The 22,402-nt window shown below is 35.3% G+C and overlaps 1 protein-coding gene across 1 annotated transcript in view; it reads right to left on the reverse strand.

The window, feature by feature from the left end:
- The window catches only part of LRRC69 (leucine rich repeat containing 69), a 98,095-nt gene that overhangs the window by 54,151 nt on the left and 21,542 nt on the right, over positions 1-22,402 (reverse strand). Inside the window, 2 exon segments of the mRNA XM_036830628.1 lie at positions 16,814-16,885; positions 19,579-19,774. Of these exon segments, the coding sequence (XP_036686523.1) occupies positions 16,814-16,885; positions 19,579-19,774 (268 nt within the window).

Consider the following 22,402-nt stretch of genomic DNA (forward strand, 5'->3'; position numbering starts at 1 on the left):
GCATTGTCTAAAATGGAGAGTATAAGTACCAATTAATAATTAACTTTCATAAAGCAAGTAAGATTTTTTTAAGCTTTTAAGGTAGTCAATTAAAAAAATAAGTTGTACAAAATTCCCTTAGACAGATTTTAAAATGGATTTGTAAAAATATCCAATCATTTCAAAAGGAAAGAAGAAAAGTTAGAAAAAGGAATACAGAACAAGTGGAACAAATTAAATATATATAGGAATAAATGGATTTAGTCCCAAATAAATCAGCAATCACATTAAACTCAGATGAACTAAATGCTGCAATTTAAATACAAATATTATCACGCTGGATTTAAAAAAATGAAGAGTCATATACTATTTATAGGAAATATATCTAAAACCTAAGGATATAAAAAGGTTGAAGGTAAGGAATTAAAATAGATGTATCCTGCAAATACGAATCAAAATAGAGCTGATATAGCTAAATTAATATAAGAAAACTAAACTTTAAAGCAAAAAGCATTAGCCATATTCAGAATATATGGGCATGGGGCCAAGACATCAAAATTTTAATAAGCACCACTGCTGATTCTTATGCACTCTAAAATCTATTTGATAATGATATATTTTATAAGAATTATAGCCTGGAAAACCATAGAGAAATAAATAGTAAATCCCTAAAACCAGGGTTTCATAGAGTTTACATTTACATTGTTGATGGGGGTATGGAGGGGGGGTCAATAGAAAGGACTAATCATCTAAATGAAAACCAATGCCTAAATAGGCTTCATAAGAGCTGCATTACTTGATTTCAATCAAAGCCTTTCTTTACAATTTTTCTCATTTTTTATTAGGTTTACTCCTTGAAAAATACTGGCCCTCATTTTGAAATCATTTAAACTCCACTTTTATCACAAAGCATAAAAGATAGCAGCTCTGACTCTCTTTATGAGCAAATAACCCTAACCTCCCTTTCTCCCAACAAGCAAAGTGGGTGTAGCTTAAATTTTGGAATCCCCATTTTGAAGATAAGCAACGTCACTTTTATCTCTTGAATCATTTTCTTTATATACTTGACTAGAAGAAAAAAATTTCCAAGAATAACTAAATGATAGCTAAACACTGTTCACCAACCACCATAAATGTGGAATAGGGTCCTTTGAAGCACTTACAGGCATTCAGGACCAGCCTGTCTTTAATTCCATAGCACATATAGAAGTTGAAAGGCAGAACCCAGATTATTTAATTTAGCTAAACAGGGAAAAACATTTATACCCCCTAACTTAGATTTTTTTTTAAGCCCTCAATTTTGAATCAGAGTTTTAACAAAACCCTCATGGCATCCAGGGTAATATTTTATGGATTTTCTCTATGTTTTTCATTTCAAAACGTCTATCTCATGAAATTTTAAAATTAGAATGGCAAAAGAAGCAATCACATATAATCCAACACCCTTCTCCTTGCCCACTGCCCCCCCCCATATAAGAAAGCAGAAAACATGATCTCATTCTCGTAAATGTAGTGACAGGCAAAACATGTAGTCAAGTTTTGGAACTCACTAATTCTATATTAGCTAAGCTTACATCACTTACATAAAACGATAGAGCCCACAAGGGGTTTTCATTAGTCAAGCATTGACTTGTGTCCCATTTTTTAAAGGTAATTGAATGTTGTTTTAAATGTGTATCTCTTAATAAATTGAGTCACTGAGGCAGCACTGACAAAGAAAAATATACTATTTTCAAATTAAAGTCAAATTTTAGAGAGGATGTAATAAGCTTCAAGGATAAGGTATAGTTTTCCTTAATATTCAACTGAGACGGAAAATAAACTATAGATATGGAACAAGAAAAAAGTTGATCTCTAATGTTTCTATTCAAAAGAGGCAGAAAAGCAAAGGGGTTGGAGGTAGACAACTGGAATATCTCATGGCTATTTGAGCAGAGTGAATACTTCAAACCAAATCACTAGAATGTGGAGATATTTGGAGATGTTCTTGTCCACAGCTTTATGAATGTTTCCCTGAATATCACTTTTATACTTTTATACTTGCAAAAGAGTTTCAAATGTTTTGATAGAAATTTTGGTACAAGTCAAACATCACAATTTCATGTTCCCAAGTGCCTTTCCCACAACTGTCTTGGGCTTTTGACCACTCAAGGACATTTTTGGTTATAGACATGTTGAAACTGTATATAACAATTCTCAAAGTGTCCAGTCTATTTCACAAAAATATTTATCTTAATCCAAAGCTAAATGACCTCCCTGTGTGTATGTGAACATATTTGTGTGTAACTGCTCATACTTGGAAATAATTCTACTGAAGGCAGTTGAGCTCATTTGAAAACGATGAGAATCATACAAAAATAAAATGGCTTTCATCACTTGACTTTGGATTAAGCCCAAAAAGTAAAACAACAAAAGACATTGGAACATTTGTGAAATATTTAGGCTTTAGAAATGAGACAAATATGAAGCCAAGAGCGACACTAAACCAGGTTCTATATGCTAGGTATCAGGCAAGTGTCTGGAATCAAGGACACAGCAAGATATGCTTTCACTGGCATGGATCAAAATCAATCAGCATTGAATTTAGAGAAATGCAAATCAAAACCACAATGAGGTACCACCTCACACAGGTCAGAATGGCCGTCTTTAAAAAGTCTACAAATAGGGCCTCCCCTGGTGGTGCAGTGGTTAAGAATCTGCCTGCCAATGCAGGGGATGCAGGTTCAAGCCCTGGTCAGGGAACTAAGATCCCACATGCCATGGAGCAACTGAGCCCGTGTGCCACGACTACTGAGCCTGAGCTCTAGAGCCTGCGAGCCACAACTACAGAGCCCAAGTGCCACAACAACTGAGGCCTGCGTGCCTAGAGCCCATGCTCCACAACAAGAGAAGCCACCGCAATGAGAAGTCCATGCACCACAACAAAGAGTAGCCCCTGCTAGCTGCAACTAGAGAAAGTCCACACACAGCAACGAAGACCCAGTGCAGCCAAAAACAAATAAATAAATTTATTTAAAAAAAAAGTCTACAAATAACAAATGCCGGAGAGGGTATGGAGAAAAGGGAACCCTCCTACACTGTTGGTGGGAACACAAGTTGGTACAGCCACTATGGAAAACAGGGGAGGTTCCTCAGAAAAGTAAAAACAGAATTACCATGTGATCCAGCAATCCCACTCCTGGGCATACACCCTGACAAAACTATAATTCAAAAACATGCATGCACCCCTATGTTCATAGCAGCACTATTCATACAGTAGCCAAAACATGGAAACAACCTAAATGTCCATAGACAGATGAATGGATAAAGAAGATGTGGTACAATATACAATGGAATACGACTCAACCATAAAAAAGAATGAAATAATGCCATTTGCAGCAACATGGATACAACTAGAGATTATCATACTAAGTGAAGCAAATCAGAAAGAGAAAGACAAATACCATATGATATCACTTATATGTGGAATCTAAAATATGGCACAAATGAACCTATCTGCAAAACAGAAACAGACTCACAGACATAAAGAACAGACTTGTGGTTGCCAAGGGGAAAGGGGGTAAGGGAGGGAAGGACTAGGAGTGTGGGATTAGCGGATGTAAACTATTATATATAGGATGGATAAACAACAAAGTCTTACTGTATAGCACAGGGAACTATATTCAATATCCTGTGATAAACCATAACGGAAAAGAATATATAAAAAAAAGAAAGTCTCTATGTGTATAACTGAGTCACTTTGCTATACAGCAGAGGTTGGCACAACTTTGTAAATCAGCTATACTTCAATTAAAAAAATCAATCAGCATTGCTTATGAACAGAGAAACCATTTTATTAATTTATTTATTTTTACTTTTAATTTTTATTTTCATTTTGAAACAACATCAGAATAACAGAACATTGCAAAAGAAGTACCAAGAAGTCCCATAAACCATTCACTAAAATTCCACAAATGTCGTTATCTTACATAGCACTGTACATGGCCCAAGCCAGGGAATTATCAGATACAATACTATAGGTTGTACTAATACACAGGCTTTATGCAAATTTCACCAATATTCCCACTAATTTCCTTTTCCTGGTCCAAGGTTGAGTCTGGGGATCACACAATGCATGTAGTTGTCATGTCTCCTTAGTTTCTCCAACCTGTGACCATTCCTCAGTCTTCCCTTCTCTTTTATGATCTTCACATAATTGATCATATATGATCTTCAATAATAACTGTCTATTTTTTTAACATCTTTATTGGACTATAATTGCTTTACAATGGTGTGTTAGCTTCTGTTTTATAACAAAGTGAATCAACTATACATATACATATAGCCCCATATCTCCTCCTTCTTGCATCTCCCCCTAACCCTCCCTATCCCAACCCTCTAGGTGGTCACAAAGCACCGAGCTGATCTCCCTGTGCTATGTGGCTGCTTCCCACTAGCTATCTATTTTACATTTGGTAGTGTATATATGTCCATGCCACTCTCTCACTTTGTCCCAGCTTACCATTCCCCCTTCCCATGTTCTCAAGTCCATTCGTTATGTCAGAGAAACCATTTTAAATTAAAAGTATTCAAGGAATACTATGTCAAAGGACATAGAGATAAGTAGTAGGTGACAAGTTGTGTAAAGGGTCTAAGAAAAGGAGAATTCAGTTAACAAGGGGTCCTGTTTTCAGAGGGATCTCGTTTGACAATCAGAAACCAAGTCAGCCAGGAGGAAGGGGGAAGGGATGAGACAGAAATAAACAGAGAATCAAAGGTTAAGATCCAGGGAAAGAGGGACCTCTTTCAGAGAGATAGTTTATTAGTAATATTTTGTTGATTAACCAAAGTAGGCCAGAAGAATGTAAATTGGTCTGTACAGGAAAATAACCCAAAATAGTGTGCTGCTAACAGAGACTGCACCCCCCCCCCCCCTATACCCTTGCATACAGAACAGTTGTTACCCTGCAAATTGCATGTTAGAAACTTTCAGGTGCTCTCATGGCCTTGAAAGACATCCCTGCATTTGGGATGGATTTAGCAGCAGGTAGCTCAGACCAAACTTTAAAATTAAAAGAAAATAACATTTAATATCTATCATGGGCCAAGCATTAATAAAGGATTTATATGTTATTTAATTTAATTATTTGTTCGTTCTATATTTGTTAAGCACCAACAGTTGTATCAGATACTTTCCCAGCAATGTTATGATACAAGTGGTTATTAATATCCTCAAGTTACAGAGGGAAAAGGGGGGGGCAAAGAGTAATTGAGTTATGTGCTCAGGGTCACACAACTGGTAAATTGATAATCTAGGCATATTTAATTTTTGTTTGGGAAGAGTATATTCAAATCTTCTCTTCATTCAAACGATTTGTGCTTCTGGGAAAGTTGTTTACATTTTTTTTTTCTCTCCTGTGTTTCTCATACTGTAAAAGGGAAAGTGCTCACACTATTCTCAAATTTGATTTATGATAACTCTGGTGTTTCTTGAAGGAAAAAAGGGGGCACTGATGAAATGAACTAGGTGCTATAACCATTATCCCCCTTAAATAGTCCAAACACAATTTTTCTCATAAAAACACTATGTGCCCACAAAACTTTAGGATATACAAATACTTAAGATTCTTAACTCTGACACAGAATCTGTTTATGGAGAGCACAGATTCAAATGAATATTGTTAATATGAATTTGAAACTGAACCAGCAGCAACTTTGGAAAATGTAGCATTGGCTGTGATTTATATCTTTTAAGCACATTTCTTCAATGTCTATTCACCACAAAGTGCTTTCTCACAACTTGTCATATTTATACGTGTCCTTGTAAATGTTTTAGCTAAACCTGAGTTTCACTTCTAGATCCCATGTAAATAGGAAACTTTATGAAGACAAAACTCAGAAACAACTAAAAGTCACATGGTAAAGATTTGGCCTTGCCAAACTTTCTCCAAAATAAAACTTAGTGTTTAAAGTCACATGCTAAAAACCTCTCCAATTTTTAGATTGACTGATGAATACATGTTTAAGAGGTTATGTAATGGCATATATGCACCAAGTACATCCAGAGTGGCTGAAGAGGATTCAGCTTCCAACTTTATAGGCATTTCTTGTGCTCACATACCAAAATCTTAGTTTCTATGTAAAGTACTTTCCAGAGTACACAAGAATTCTATAGTTCCTTGAGTATCATTTTAGTCAAGGACACAGGGAAATCCTCAGAACCCAAATTCTCACTGAGATGAAAGAAATGCCTTATTTATTTGTGTAACATAACAGGGATTGCCCCTGCCTGTCACTCCTGGGGCAAAGAATAGATTCCTCAGCATTTATTTTCTCTCAGAGGCAGGGTTCTAATATGGGCTTGCAGCAAAAATCTTGAGTGCAAGTCCAAGCTCTACCACAGCTCTATACGTCAGACCAGTGGTTCTCCAAGTGTGGTCCACAGACTTAAAGCAATAGGATCACCTAAGAAATTAATGGAAATAAAAATTCCTGGACTCTCCAAACTACTGAATCAGAAACTCTAGGGGTAAGGCCCAGATATCTGGGTTTTAACAAGCACTCCAGAGATTCTTTTTTTTTTTTTTTTATTGGGGTATAGTTGTTTTACAATGTTGTGTTAGTTCCTACTGCACAGCGAAGTGAAGTAGAGTTCCCTGTGCCATACAGCAGGTTTTCATTAGCTATCTATTTTATACATATTAGTGTACATATGTTAGTCCCAATCTCCCAATTCATCCCACCCTCCCCTTTCCCCCCTTGGTGTCCATACATTTGTTCTCTACATCTGCGTCTCTATTTCTGCTTGCAAACCAGTTCATCTGTACCATTTTTCTAGATTCCACATATATACGTTAATATACGATATTTGTTTTTCTCTTTCTGACTTACTTCACTCTGTATGACAGACTCTAGGTCCATCCACCTCACTACACATAACTCAATTTCATTTCTTTTCATGGCTGACTAATATTCCATTGTATATATGTGCCACATCTTCTTTATCCATTCATCTGTCAATGGACATGAAGGTTGCTTCCATGTCCTGGCTATTGTAAATAGTGCTGCAATGAACATTGTGGTACATGACTCTTTTTGAATTATGGTTTTCTCAGGATATATGCCCAGTAGTGGGAGTGCTGGGTCATATGGTAGTTCTATTTTTAGTTTTTTAAGGAACCTCCATACTGTTCTCCATAGTGGCTGTATCAATTTACATTCCCACCAAAAGTACAGGAGGGTTCCCTTTTCTCCACACCCTCTACAGCATTTATTGTTTGTAGATTATTTTCATAATGGCCATTCAGACCAGTGTGAGGTGACACCTACAACTTGTAGTGTTGATTTGCATTTCTCTAATGATTAGTGATGTTGAGCATCCTTTCATGTGTTTAATGGCAATCTGTATATCTTCTTTGGAGAAATGTCTATTAAGGTCTTCTGCCCATTTTTGGACTGGGTTGTTTGTATATTTGATATTGAGCTGCATGTGCTGCTTGTATATTTTGGAGATTAATCCTTTGTCAGGTGCTTCATTTGCAAATATTTTCTCCCATTCTGAGGCTTGCCTTTTTGTCTTCTCTATGGCTTCCTTTACTGTGCAAAAGCTTTGAAGTTTCATTAAGTCTCATTTGTTTATTTTTGTTTTTATTTCCATTTCTCTAGGAGGTGGGTCAAAAAGGATCTTGTGATTTACATTATACAGTGTTCTGCCTATGTTTTCCTCTATGAGTTTTATGGTGTCTGGCCTTACATTTAGGTCTTCAATCCATTTTGAGTTTATTTTTATATATGGTGTTAGGGAGTGTTCTAATTTCATTCTTTTACATGTAGCTGTCCAGTTTTCCCAGCAGCACTTACTGAAGAGGATATCTTTTCTCCATTGTATATTCGTGTCTCCTTTATCAAAGAGAAGGTGACCATATGTGTGTGGGTTTATCTCTGGGTTTTCTATCCTGTTCCATTGATCTATATTTCTGTTTTTGTGCCAGCACCATACTGTCTTGATTACTTTAGCTTTGTAGTATAGTCTGAAGTCAGGGAGCCTTATTCCTCCAGCTCTGTTTTTCTTTCTCAAGATTGCTTTGGCTATTCGGGGTCTTTTGTGTTTCCATACAAATTGTGAAATTTTTTGTTCTAGTTCTATGAAAAATGTCATTAGTAGTTTGATAGGGATTGCATTGAATCTGTAGATTGCTTTGGGTAGTATAGTCATTTTCACAATGTTGATTCTTCCAATCCAAGAACATGGTATATCTCTCCATCTGTTTGTATCGCCTTTGATTTCTTTCATCAGTGTCTTATAGTTTTCTGCATACAGGTTTTTTTTCTCCTTAGGTCAGTTTATTCCTCGGTATTTTATTCTTTTTGTTGCAATGGTACAAGGGAGTGCTTCCTTAATTTCTCTTTCAGATTTTTCATCATTAGTGTATAGGAATGCAAGAGACTTCTTTGCATTAGTTTTGTATCCTGCTACTTTACCAAATTCATTGATTAGCTTTAGTAGTTTTTTGCTAGCATCTTTAGGATTCTCTATATATTGCATCATGTCATCTGCAAACAGTGACTGTTTTACTTCTCTTTTCTGATTTAGATTCTTTTAATTTCTTTTTCATCTCTGATTGCTGTGGCTAAAACTTCTGAAACTATGTTGAATAATAGTGGGGAGAATGGGCAATCTTATCTTGTTCCTGAACTTAGTGGAAATGGTTTCAGTTTTCCACCACTGAGAACAATGTTGGCTGTGGGTTTGTCATATATGGCCCTTATAATGTTGAAGTAAGTTCCCTCTATGCCTACTTTCTGGAGATTTTTTTTGTCATAAATGGGTGTTGAATTCTGTCAAAAGCTTTTTCTGCATCTACTGAGATGATCATATGGTTTTTATCCTTCAATTTTTTAATATAGTTCATCACACTGATTGATTTGCATATATTGAAGAATCCTTGCATTCCTGGGATAAACCCCACTTGATCATGGTGTATGATCCTTTTAATGTGCTGCTGGATTCTGTTTGCTAGTATTTTGCTGAGAATTTTTGCATCTATGTTCATCAGTGATATTGGCCTGTAGTGTTCTTTTTTTTGTGATATCTTTGTCTGGTTTTGGTATCAGGGTGATGGTGGCCTTGTAGAATGAGTTTGGGAGTGTTCCTCCCTCTGCTATATTTTGGAAGAGTTTGAGAAGGATAGGTGTTAACTGTTCTCTAAATGTTTGATAGAATTCACCTGTGAAGCCATCTGGTCCTGGGCTTTTGTTTGTTGGAAGATTTCTAATCACAGTTTCAATATCAGTGCTTGTGATTGGTCTGTTTATATTTTCTATTTCTTCCTGATTCAGTCTTGGAAGGTTGTGCTTTTCTAAGAATTTGTCCATTTCTTCCAGGTTTTCCATTTTATTCGCATAGAGTTGCTTGCAGTAATCTCTCATGATCCTTTGTATTTCTGCCGTGTCAGTTTTTACTTCTCCTTTCTTGTTTCTAATCCTATTGATTTTAGTCTTCTCCCTTTTTTTCTTGATGAGGCTGGATAATGGTTTATCAGTTTTGTTTGTCTTCTCAAAGAATCTATTTTTAGTTTTATTGATCTTTGTGATCACCTCCTTCATTTCTTTTTCATTTATTTCTGATCTGATCATAATGATTTATTTCCTTCTGCTAACTTTGGGTTTTTTTTTGTTCTTCTTTCTCTAATTGCTATAGGTGTGAGGTTAGGTTGTTTATTTCAGATGTTTCTTGTTTCTTGAAATAGGATTGTATTGCTATAAACTTCCCTCTTAGAACTGCTTTTGCTCCATCCCATAGGTTTTGGGTCATCGTGTTTTCATTTTCATTTGTTTCTAGGTATTTTTTTATTTCCTCTTTGATTTCTTCAGTGAGCTCTTGGTTATTTAGTAGTGTATTGTTTAGACTACATGTGTTTGTATTTTTTACAGTTTTTCTCCTGTAATTAATATCTAGTCTCATAGCATTGTGATCAGAAAAGATAGTTGATAACAATTTCAATTTTCTTAAATTTACCAATGCTTGATTTGTGACCCAAGATATGATCTATCCTGGAGAATGTTCCATGAGCACTAGAGAAGAAAGCATATTCTGTTGTTTTTGGATGGAATGTCATATAAATATCAATTAAGTGCATCTTGTTTAATGTGTCATTTAAAGCTTGTGTTTTCTTATTTATTTTCATTTTGGATGATCTGTCCATTCGTGAAAGTGGGGTGTTAAAGTCCCCTACTATGATTGTGTTACTGTTGATTTCTCATTTTATGGCTGTTAGCATTTGCCTTATGTATTGAGATGCTCCTATATTGGGTGCATAAATATTTACAGTTGTTATATCTTCTTCTTGGATTGATCCCTTGATCATTATGTAGTGTCCTTCTTTGTCTCTTGTAATAGTCTTTATTTTAAAGTCTATTTTGTCTGTTATAATATTTTGTTTTAAACCTCACATCAAAAATAAACATCATTATACCACCTGATGATGACCATTAAAATTTTTCTCACTTTTGTCCGGTCAACTTCTTTTACAAATGACTGCAGTTTGAAAAATAACCAGTCTCCTGAGGGAAAGGGGAGCCAGAGAAAAATCTTTCTTAAAGATAAATATATATATATATAAATAATTGCTTCAAGGTAACTAAAAAACTCAGTGACTTACTTTTCTCCCTGTTGAAACAGCTGAATCATAACTACTTCAGACTGAGATTTCTATTCTTTCTTTTATAATCTAGAGAGAGGTTGGTAACCCTTTCCTCCTAGAAATCCCTCTATGATATCTTAATCCAAAATCCTTCTGCAGTAAATGACAGTGTGGGGTTTTTTTCTCCATCATTAAAAGTTATTAAAAAAAAAAGTTATTAAGGCAGCTGGTTACTGTCTCCCTTCATATAATGAACTCAACAATGAAATTACCACCTACCTACCTCCTTTCTCTTTCCAAGCTAATTAATGTCACTTTCTTTAATTTTTCTAGTTTTAAATTTCTGTCTTTATATTTTTCTTATGATCTCTCTAAGGCCCACTTCAAACATGAAATCCAAAGTTCTTACAGGACAACATTCATATTTGTTTACTTGTCTCCCCAGAATTTCCTGAGGATAGAAATTCTTCAAATCTTCATGACCAAAACAGAGAAGAGAGTTTAACTTGGTTGAACTGAATTGTCATATAAGCCTCACTTAGGAGAGTTATATCTATCACACATACAGGTGCTAGATAGAGTACTACAACTCGTTGTTCTACCCAAATATAATGAGACATAACCTCAAATTGTATGTCCACCTAGAACTTCAGAATGTGACCTTATTTAGAAAGAGGTTTTACAGATGTAATTTGTTAAAATGAGAGTATACTAGATTAGGGTGGGCCCTAATCCTAGGGCTGGTGTCCTTACAAGAAAACAGAGACATGTTATTTTAATGCCCAGTTTGTGGTACTTCATTACAGCAGAACTAGGAAACTCGTAAACCAAGCGTCACTGTTTCCCCCACTATCTGAGCAACTGGCAATGTTTCCTTATGGTTCACTGTCCATCACAGGCAATGTCTCAAAATTGTTACTCCCTCCAAAAAAAATACAAATAAAAGACATTTTGTTTCAAATCATCCTTTTCCTCAAAGGCTTGTTCATTCAAAATCCACATCCAATTCCATCAATATAATAAAAAATGTAAGAAAAAGTGAACATATGATAAGAAAAGGTAAAAGGACACCCAGTCATTAAAAATCACATATTTGAAGAACTTTCATTTAAGGAAAGTGCTCAATATATAATGTTAAAAGAAAAAACAAGATACATATTTCATATGAAATATGCTTTCAATTTTTTAAGTGCACATATAAAAATAAGATACTTGAAGAAAAAAAAAACCAACAAATACTCTTTGGGAGGCAAACCTAAAGATACCTTATATTTGGCTCTTTCTATCCTTATTTATTTTCTGGATTTTCTACAATGAATTAATTACTTCTATAATCAGAAAAATGCTATTTACACAAGGTTATTTGAAGACAAGAGAACTAAATGGGAGAAAAAAAAACAGTTATCTTTAAAAAAATCTTAACAATCCCTATTCATCCAAGAAGCACAGGACTATTGCAAACTATTAAAATGAATAAGTTTGACATGTCTTAGATAGGAATTGGATATCAAATAATCTTATCTGAGGCACTGAAAATTTCCTCAAATTGTGCAATGGTATATCAAATCAAGAAATCAGCCCCAGAGTTTTGCTTTCTCTCTACTGATCTTTCTACTACCAATGACACCTTTTACATACTTAGGTGGTACTTCTTTAAAAAGAAAATTCAGGGACTTCCCTGGTGGTCCAGTGGTTCAGAATCTGCCGTCAAATACAGGGGATGCGGGTTCAGTCCCTGGTCAGGGAACTAAGACTGAGTGCCGCAACTACTGAGTCTGCATGCCACAACTAGAGAGCCCACGTGCTGCTACTACAGGGCCCATGTGCTCTGATGCCTGCACGCTACAACTAGAGAGCCTGCACACCATAACTAGAGAGAAGCCCACATTCCACAACTGGAGAGAAACCCATGCACCACAACTAGAGAGGAGCCCATGTGTTGCAACGAAAGATCCCGTGTGCCACAACTAAGACCCAACACAGCCATAAATAAATAAATACATAAATAAATAAATAAGAAAATTTATACTGGGAAATTAAGTATCATGAAACCAATCCAGACATAGTATAACGTGAAAAACGTACTATTCATTATTAACCACCTTCTTCAGTGCCCACATCCACACACTTTCTTTTTTCCATATATCTAATTCCAAAAATGGCACATCTAATCTCATTCAAATACCTATGCCCAACTGAAAATGCATCATCCTCTTCTCAAAGAAAGACACCAAAATCATGTCCAGTTTCTGAATTGTGCTCTGAGTTTAAGATCTCTGTGGACTGTGAATTCCTCTTGGTGGGTTTCAAATGTGGCTCCTCATGGTCCAGCAAATGATAAATGGTCCAGCGAAATGATGAATGTGATCATCCCAACAAGCTCACAATACACAGGAAAGGATAAACAATATTATATCACCAAAAGACCTTCCATTTGAAAGATAGAGAAGGAGAAGGGCCGTGGAGAGGTGAAATGACTTCCTGTTCTGTATTAGAATGAAGTCCTCAGGGGACAGCCTGATTTTGAGGACCTTCCTGCCACACCTCAAGGAAGCAGGAGAAAGACTCCCTTTCTGGAACTACATTGCTTTGGCACCTCTCTTCCTGTTGGCATATTTTGAAAGGATGGTGATTACCTTTGCTTAGGAGCATTTATGGTTCTCTTTTCAGACGCTGGCACTTTCTGGCAATAAACTCCTTTAAAATTCTTAAAAATATATATATATGCTTTAACAGACTTTTCTAAAGAACACACATGTAGAGGTCCTGGAATGGATACTCTTATTATTATTCTGTATTTCTTTGTTGTTTGAAAATTTAAGAAGAATGTATAATTTGTACAACTTTCAAAAAAAGTTTTAAGTTTAAATCAAGAAGAGAAAAAAAGAGATAAGGAAAGAAATTAAAGTCTCAATGTACTAGATCTGACTACATGGTAATAAAAGAACCAATGCATTTCTAATACAGCTAACTCACTATCTGATGATGACGGCATTTTTCTTAATAATCTAGAAATTCTTTTGATTCAACACATATGAACAAATAATTATAACAGTCCCATTGTCTTACTGCAGATCTCCATTTAATGTACACTCTTATACAAAATTCCTGGTGAAAATTCAGTTTCAAATATTTAAAAGCCATGTGAATTAAAACTAAACTTCTGTGAAACAACTGCATTTTCCAAATAGCACACCAAGTTTCAGGTCATAAAATAGCAACAGTCTTAAATAAAGCCCTATTTAAAAAAAAAAAAAAACAAAAAAACAAAAAAACAATAGCTGTGAGGCAGTAAAATAAGCCACTTAAAGACACTTCTACAGAGCACATTTTCAAATCTTTGGGTTAATACTACACTTCAGGGCAATAGGTATATGGAATTTCCTTTTGCTTTTCTCTCTGTTTTTATGTATGTTTGAAAATTTTTATAATAAAAATAAGTTTTTAGAACATGTACCTCACAAGGTTAATTTTTCCTATTAATGCTAGTAGACAGTGGATGCTCACTATAATTATACATATTACTAGTATTTCACTATTGGTATATATTGTACATACAATATATAATCATAAGAGCTTCCATTCCTTGAATGCCAACTGTGAACAAAATGCTTTAAATCATTATGTAACTTAACAACCTTCCTAAAGTTAATGGTATTAATATACCCATTTGACAAATAAAACAGCAACTCAGAGAAGTTAAGCCACTTGTTAAAGATTTCAAAGTTAGTAAATAGAAAGTTAGAACTTTAAACTCATGTGTATATGACCCCAAAGTCCATGTTCTTCATTTCTATACTATATCGCTTCCTAAAAAGGATGGTCTAATTGTTTTTAAAGTTCACTACCATTATTTTGAAACTTACTCTTTTTCACTGATGATAATCATGGCATAACCTAGAGTCAGTCATTTATCCTCTTTGTTCATCATTTCCTCATTAGTTGCCCCATCTAATAAAATGTGGAAATTTTATTAACTTGAACCAGTTGGACCAAAGATCAGATGAATTCACAGAATATCTTACTTCAGAGTTTTCAGAAAATTCTGAGAGAGATGTTACAAAGGTGATACTAACTCAGATTCTGCCAAAATTACTCTAAATTAATGGAATCTAAGTAATGGTGTTTTATCAAAATTGTAAGTACAGAATCACTGTAGAAGAAACTGTGAATTCACGATACTACTAAGGCAAATACTGAATGTAGTTTAAGAACATTATTTTTATTTATTTGTTTAACATTTATTCAATTGGAATTTAAGACACTGCAGGTGTAAAGGTTAAAAAGAGTACTCCTTTCCTCTGTAAGATTACAGTCTAATGGGAAGACAGACTTGAAAAGAATTACTCTACTTTGTGGTATGTACAAACTATAACGGTACCAGAGAAGAAGTAGCATCAGAAGTCTGCTTTGGCAATCAGAGAAGGCATCATAAGGCAGAAAAAGAGGTAAACTAAGACATGAATAATATGTTGTAGCAGGATGAATAAAATCTTGCAGCATTTATCAGGTCAGCATTAACAACATCCAGTGCTTATTAAACATTCAAAATTGTATTTTTGGAAAACAGTTTGGCAATTCCTTAAAAAAATTAAAACATGGAATTACCATATGACTCAGCAATTCCACTGCTGGGTATATACCCAAAAGAAGTGAAAGCAGGGACTTGAACAGATATTTGTACCCCCATGTTCACAGCAGCATTATTCTCAATAGTCAAAAGGAGGAAGCAACCCAATTGTCCATGGGCAGATGAATGAATATACAAAATGTGGCATATACATACAATAGAATATTATTCAGCCATAAAAAAGAGGGAAATCTGACACAGGCTATAACATAGACAGACTTTGAAGGCATTATACTAAGTGAAATATGCCAGTCACAAAAGGACAAATATTGTATGATCCTATTCATATGAGATTCCTAGAGTGCTCAAATTCTTAGAGACAAGAAGTAGAATGGTGGTTGCCAGGTGTTAGAGGGAGGGAGGAATGGGAAGTTGTAGTGTTTAATGGGTGCAGTTTCAGTTGAAAAGATAGAAAACTTCTGGAGATAGGTGGTGATGATGGTTGTGCAACAACATGAATATACATAGTGCCACAGATCTGTACACTTAAAAATGGTTAAAATGGGGCTTCCCTGGTGGCGCAGTGGTTGAGAATCTGCCTGCCAATGCAGGGGACACGGGTTCGAGCCCTGGTCTGGGAGGATCCCACATGCCACGGAGCGGCTAGGCCCGTGTGCCACAACTGCTGGGCTTGCGCGTCTGGAGCCTGTGCTCCGCAACAAGAGAGGCCGTGACAGTGAGAGGCCCGCGCACCGCGATAAAGAGTGGCCCCCGCTCGCAGCAAATAGAGAAAGCCCTCGCACAGAAACGAAGACCCAACACAGCCAAAAATAAATAAATAAATTTATTTAAAAAAAAAATGGTTAAAATGGTAAACTTTATGTTATGTATAATTTACCACAAAAAGCTCTACATTTTTTCTAAAACACAGAAATTACACTCATTTTTCCTATTTGAGTCATCTTCAGTGTAAAATATTGCTCAGTGGGTAAAAAGGACTGAAATGTCAATTTTGTGTTGATCAATCAGAAAAAGTAATTAATGGATCAACAACTATTTATTGAATACCTTGTGGATTGATGGGCTTCTAATTATTACCTTGCAGTGGAAACATGCTCACCCCAACATGAAAAACTGCCATTTCTTTCCCAGAAGTTAGAAGTTGCTAAGACCAACTGCTTCTCAGTTATTTGAAATAAAGCAAAGTCAAAATTCATCTCCAAATGAAAAAAAAGTGCATTTTTCATTGTTTATGGCTTAAAAACAACTAAGAGAAGTGTCTCTTTTGGATTAATTGCAAGGGATAAAAATTTATGCTCTGGAACGTAATATTTTCAAAAAGTCTGAGGTGACCAAAAACAGTATATGATTAAAAGAAACCACTTAACCATAGCTAATATATTAAAATATTTATGCTAACAATCAGAGTTCACTCCGTTCAAACAAGTTCAGCAGGCACAGAACACAAAGGAAGGAATGGGAAAGAACAGGTCTTGAAATTCTAGAACAAAGCAAATCTTTGAGTTATCTGTATAATTCAAGGTTCCAATTACTATAGGTTTTACTGGCTGCCTATTTTTTCTATTCCCAATAGCATAAACAAAATTATTTTTCAATTGTATTTCAAGTTGACTCTACTTACTCCTGGTGGAAACATCTGAATAACATTTCCAGCTATGTCTAGGATTCTTAGGTTGAAAAGATCACAAAGTCCCTGTGTCAGGAAACAAAAGAGAGAGAGAGCTTTTTAAAAGTCTAATATGTAGAATCACAAACATTTCTTGTAAGTTTAAACTTGATGAGGTTGACCATCTTTCCTAATTACCTGGTCAATTCTTCAGTATATCTCCCCAGGGAGATCACTATGTCTGGATCACCAGATTCTTTCAATCCTCCATTTCCTCTGACCACTCCAGGGCAACATAACATGGTGACCAAGAACTAGACTATTTGTAGTAAATATCTGTAGGTTCAAATTCACCTCCGACACTTACTATATATCTATAGGCAAATTTCTTAATCTTTGCACTTTAGTTTCTCCATTTGTAACATGGAAATGTTAATGGAACCCACTGTCTTCAATATGGATGCTGAATACATTAAATAAATTACTAATCAAAAGTGCTTACTAAAGGGCTTAATACATAGTGAGCACTTAGTAGACATTTCTATCATTAAAACAGAAAGAACCTTTGGGAGACAGAACACAGACGTAATCTTAGAAAACTATTTTTATCAACAATTCCACTGGCATTTATTTCACATCTACCTTTTGTGTGGCATTGTGCTAACACAACCCTTTCCTTATAAGGGAAATCTGTTAGTCTAGCCACATGCCCAATGTGACTGGATGAGCATATACCTTCATATGCACGTGTGCGGACATACACATAATTTATAATGTACCAGAAAATGATTCATAATATGTTCAGTAACAAAACAAATGAGTATTTTCTGTAATGTCTTATCATTTATAATTCAGACCAAAAAGAACAATGATAGACTGAATCATATTAAATGTACAAGGACATAAATGATTATAGGCATTCTTTACATGATAATTCAGAACAGGACTTACTAGCATTCAAATTTTTTAAAGTCTAAACGCCTTGGGTTTATAAAATTGTGGTAAGACTATTGATTTGAAATACGGACTTTTAAATTAGACAGACATGGATCTGAGCTCTTTTCCTGACCTTTGCAAACTATGTTCAAGTCACAAAACCTTTCTGATCTTTATTCTAAAATGGGTATAATAAGAGATACATTATAAAGTTGTTATGAACACTAAGTAATATAATGCTTCATGATGATCCTATTGCTGCTGTTATTGCTTTTCCCTCAAATAAGGCAGACATGTTTTTAATAGGTTTAATCTGTAATTCCAAGACACTTTCTTACTTGCTTATACTAAGTCGAAATTTTAAGGAATATAATAATAAAATTTTTGAAATATACTTATTTATAGCCTATACCTTGGTATATTTTTACATATCACATTACAGGGTGCACAGAATTTTTAAAGGGAATATATTCTTTTTTTAAAAAATTATTCATTTATTATTTATTTGGGTGCATCGGGTCTTAGTTGCAGCGTGGGCTCTTCATTGCAGCACACGGGCTTCTCTCTAGTTGTGGCACACAGTCTCCAGAGCACGTTGGCTCAGTAGTTGCAGCAGGTGGGCTCTCTAGTTGTGACGCGTGGGCTCAGTAGCTGCAGTGCACAGCCTTAGTTGCCCCACGACGTGTGGGATCTTAGTTCCCTGACCAAGGATCAAACCTGCATCCCCTGCATTGTAAGGCGGATTCTTAACCACTGGACCACCAGGGAAGTCCCAAGGGAATATCTTCTTGAGAGAAAAGTGAAACAGTAGGAATTAATCTGCTTTTTTTATTCCTCAAGTTACTGTATGACATGCATTTCCTCCTACTAAATTAATTCTAATTTGTATAAGTAAGGAAGGTAAACCTGTTGACAGGTTCTTAACAGGAAATGGTACTCTTAAACTGGGAAATTTGAGGAGAGTTTAATAAAGCCACTATTTATAAAAGTTTGACAGGGTTCAGGGAAATCAATGAGGTTCCCTAAACCAAGAAAGGTAGTTCCATAAAACCACAAGGTTCTCAAAAGCTAGCAACAGCAGGGAGTTCTTTAATACCACAGGCCTAAAGAGTCAAGGGAATGTAATAATGTCCATTTAGGATCACCTGACATTTGCTATGACTCTCCAGAAAAGCATGCAGGCAACTCACAGCACCCTATTAGAGAGAACATCAGGGGAAAACTATATGGTACTCAATATCCCCCTGCCCTTCACCTCCTGCTATTGCCCCTCATTGGCCATATCCTAGAGGAAGTCTGAGGACAAAGGAGCTCATTGATGCCCATACGGGTCAGTCTCCCAGGCACAGAACAGGTTGGAAAAGGATGGAGAGTGGATGTAAAGGAAAAATGGAAGATATCTAGTACTTACTCAAAAACCAAAAAGTACTAATATTTTGTGCTGTATATAGAGTTGCCAGATAAAATACAGGACACTCACTTAAATTTAAATTTCAGGCAAAAAAAATAAGATTTTTAAAAGGTATAAGTATGTCCCATGCAATATTTGGAACATACTTATACTAAAAAATATTCTTCATCGGTAATCTGAAATTCAGATTTAAGCAGATTTAATACAGATTCTGTATTTTTATTTACTAAATCTGTCATCCCTAGCTTTGTGAAAAAATCCAAGTTATAACCTTCCTTTGTCATAGGGATTTGGGAACTGATTATACCTAATCAGAGGGAAAGCAAATGACCTCTTGTACTCAGATGCCCAAATCTATTCTACAACTGCTCCTTATCATGGTGTAATGAGTTCTTCACCAACAAAAGAAAATTTGGTTCCATCTTTTGCTTACCTCTGGCAAAGATTCTATGTTGTTCCTGACCAGAAGAAGCTTCTGGAGCTTCTTCAAGAAATTCATCTCTTTGGGTATGCAAATGAGCTGATTGTAGTTAAGTTGAAGTTCAGAAAGATTCTCAAGGAAACAAAGTTCTCTAGGAATGCTGGCTAGCCGGTTATGATTTATACTCAGATATGTAAGGCTTTTTAATCTAAAAAATAAAGTGTATGAATGAAATTCACAAGAATAAGAAAGTCCATTGTACAGACCTCACTTATCAGAGCCACGTATCAATTCACATTTTTTGTAGCTCACCTGAGCTTTTCTTCAGTCAAGTGTTCACAACTACTATGAATCATTTGAGCATAAAAAAAACTGTGTTGTAATTTAACTTTTAAAGATATTTTATAATCAGATGGCTTATGTTAAAAGTTAAAATTTTATCTAATCAAAACTTAGATTTAAGAAAAAGAAAATTCTCTCTTCATTCTTTGTACATATACACTAGCTATACTGAAGAGGAAGTCAGAGGACAAAGGAGGACATATACACACACATGGATATAGATAGGTATAGATTTAGATATAGATTATACATCCTGTACCACTTAGTTGCTGCAGAAGATGCAAAGACAGATCGGCCACAAATTCTGCCCTTATGTATATCATTGTCCAGAAGGAGATATTAGATAGAGTCATAAATTGAGGATAGAAAATGCCAACAAACAAGGAGAAAAGGGTTAAGATTTGAGCCTGTAATTGCAGATATAGTACCTGAGGTCCCTCACAAGCATTTTGGAAGAACCAACATTTTGAACTTGGCCTTGAATAATAGAACCTGTAAAATTAGGGCAACAGGAAGGCATAGCAAACTGAGAAAATATTAGTATTTTGAATAAAGAAGCAGGAAAAAATTAGCACTACTGAGCACCAACTATGTACTTGTGCATTAAATTTAATCTACAGCACAACCCTAAGGCTGGAGTTATTACCCTTAATCCAGAAATGAGGAAAATAAAGGACCAGAGGCAGTGAATAACTTACCCAACTTAAACATCAGAAAACCATGTCAAGATTCAAATGCAGATGTGTCTTCTTGCAAAGCTAAGAATGAAGATTTATAATGCTCTCAAGCTGTTGAAGTTAAATTAGTAACATAATGAGGTGACATTTCTAGACAGTTTAAAATGGGGGACTGTTGCTTATGACAATAGTCAGTGCTAGTGAAAGAGATTTGGGGGAAGATTCTATGAACTTGATGGGGGAAGATTCTATGAACTTGATCGTGGAAGCCATGTGAATACATGAGACTGACAGAAAGAATAACAACAACAAAAGATCAGAAGGAGATAGAGAGGAAGCAGATGGAAAGATTCTTGAGAAATATGAACATCTGACAAACAAACAAACAAACAAAAACCAAAGGCACCCAGAGAAGGCGTGAGCAGAAAAATAGATGAACCTGGTTAACAAGGAATTTCTAAAGGTATGAGAGGAGAGTATTTCAAAATTAAAAATATAGTCAAAATGTTAAAATGTTAAAGAGAGGTACTGCAAAAAAAAAAGAAAAAAACCAAACGAACCTACTAGAACTAAAAGCAGGGTCACAGACTACAAAGTCACTATTAAAAAATCTATTTTATGTCTATATTGTAGCCACAAACAACTGAAAATAAAAGTTTTCAAAATTCCATTTACAATAACATCAAAAAAAAACACTTAAAATAGTTAAGAATACATTTAACGAAAGGTAATATTGTACTTTGTTCTCCAAACAGAGCTAAGCTTACTAAATTGTGAAATCATAACGTGTTATAGCTGCAAGAATTTCAAAGTTCATCTCCTCACAATTCTTCCTTTAGAGATGAGAAAACCAAGGTCCAAGACAGTTAAATTACTTGGCCAAGGTCATAAGGCTAGTTGCACAAAGTTATGACCTGAACCTAGTTCACCAGATCTTCCAAGGTGTCCGTTTTTCATTACATGACCAACACATAAATCAGTTGATAAGCTGAATGAGTGAAAAAGCAAGCAGACAACTATTGGCATTTTCATTACCATAAGTATTCCTCTTCTTCATAAATTAGATAGCTTCAAATTTTTTTCTAGTTGCTCTGATTTAAAACATTACTTTTTCTGTAAAAATCTATCTGGGGAAAAATACATTAGCTAGAGGTATAAACAAGTAAATTGGAATAGACTTTAGGTGTTGCAGAAAGCCCTTTGTTGAGAACTATTCATAGTTTTGTATCCTTTAAAAATCTGGATGTTCTTATGTTGTAATACATCTGTTTCTGTTTGACAGGCAATAAAGAGAGTCTCCAAAGTAAACCTGAGTAGGGTTCTGTCTCCATCTGTCAGAAGAAAAGCCCGAGAGGGTGTTTTGCCTGCAGAAGGACAAGGCCTTCAGCTGGCTCCAGAAAGTCACTGTAACAGCAGCCCATCTATGCAAATGTGCAGGATAAGGAAAAATAGCATTTTGTTTTTGTTTTTGTTAATGATAATAAAATGTGTGTTTTTTTTTTTATGAAAACGACATATTGGTTTTAAAGTCATTGCTTTCATATTACCTTTTCCATCAAGCTGAAAATGTTTTACAGTAAAGTTTAATGTCCCCAATTCTGTAGCAGAGCAAGCTCCAAGAATCCCCCAGTTAGGAAATCAATAACACAATCAACTTTAGAACTTTGTTTCAAACCCTCACTTTTATACTTAGACTACCAAGTCATGCTGTTTCTCATTTCTCTGAAGTGTTTAAAGAATCATTTGCTTAAAATCAGTGTCTTGCCTCAGTCCTTCAGGTGCCTCTTTGCTATGTATAAATCCCACAAGGACTTGAG

Source organism: Balaenoptera musculus, chromosome 17, assembly GCF_009873245.2.
Source record: "Balaenoptera musculus isolate JJ_BM4_2016_0621 chromosome 17, mBalMus1.pri.v3, whole genome shotgun sequence".
Taxonomy (NCBI): Eukaryota; Metazoa; Chordata; class Mammalia; order Artiodactyla; family Balaenopteridae; genus Balaenoptera; species Balaenoptera musculus.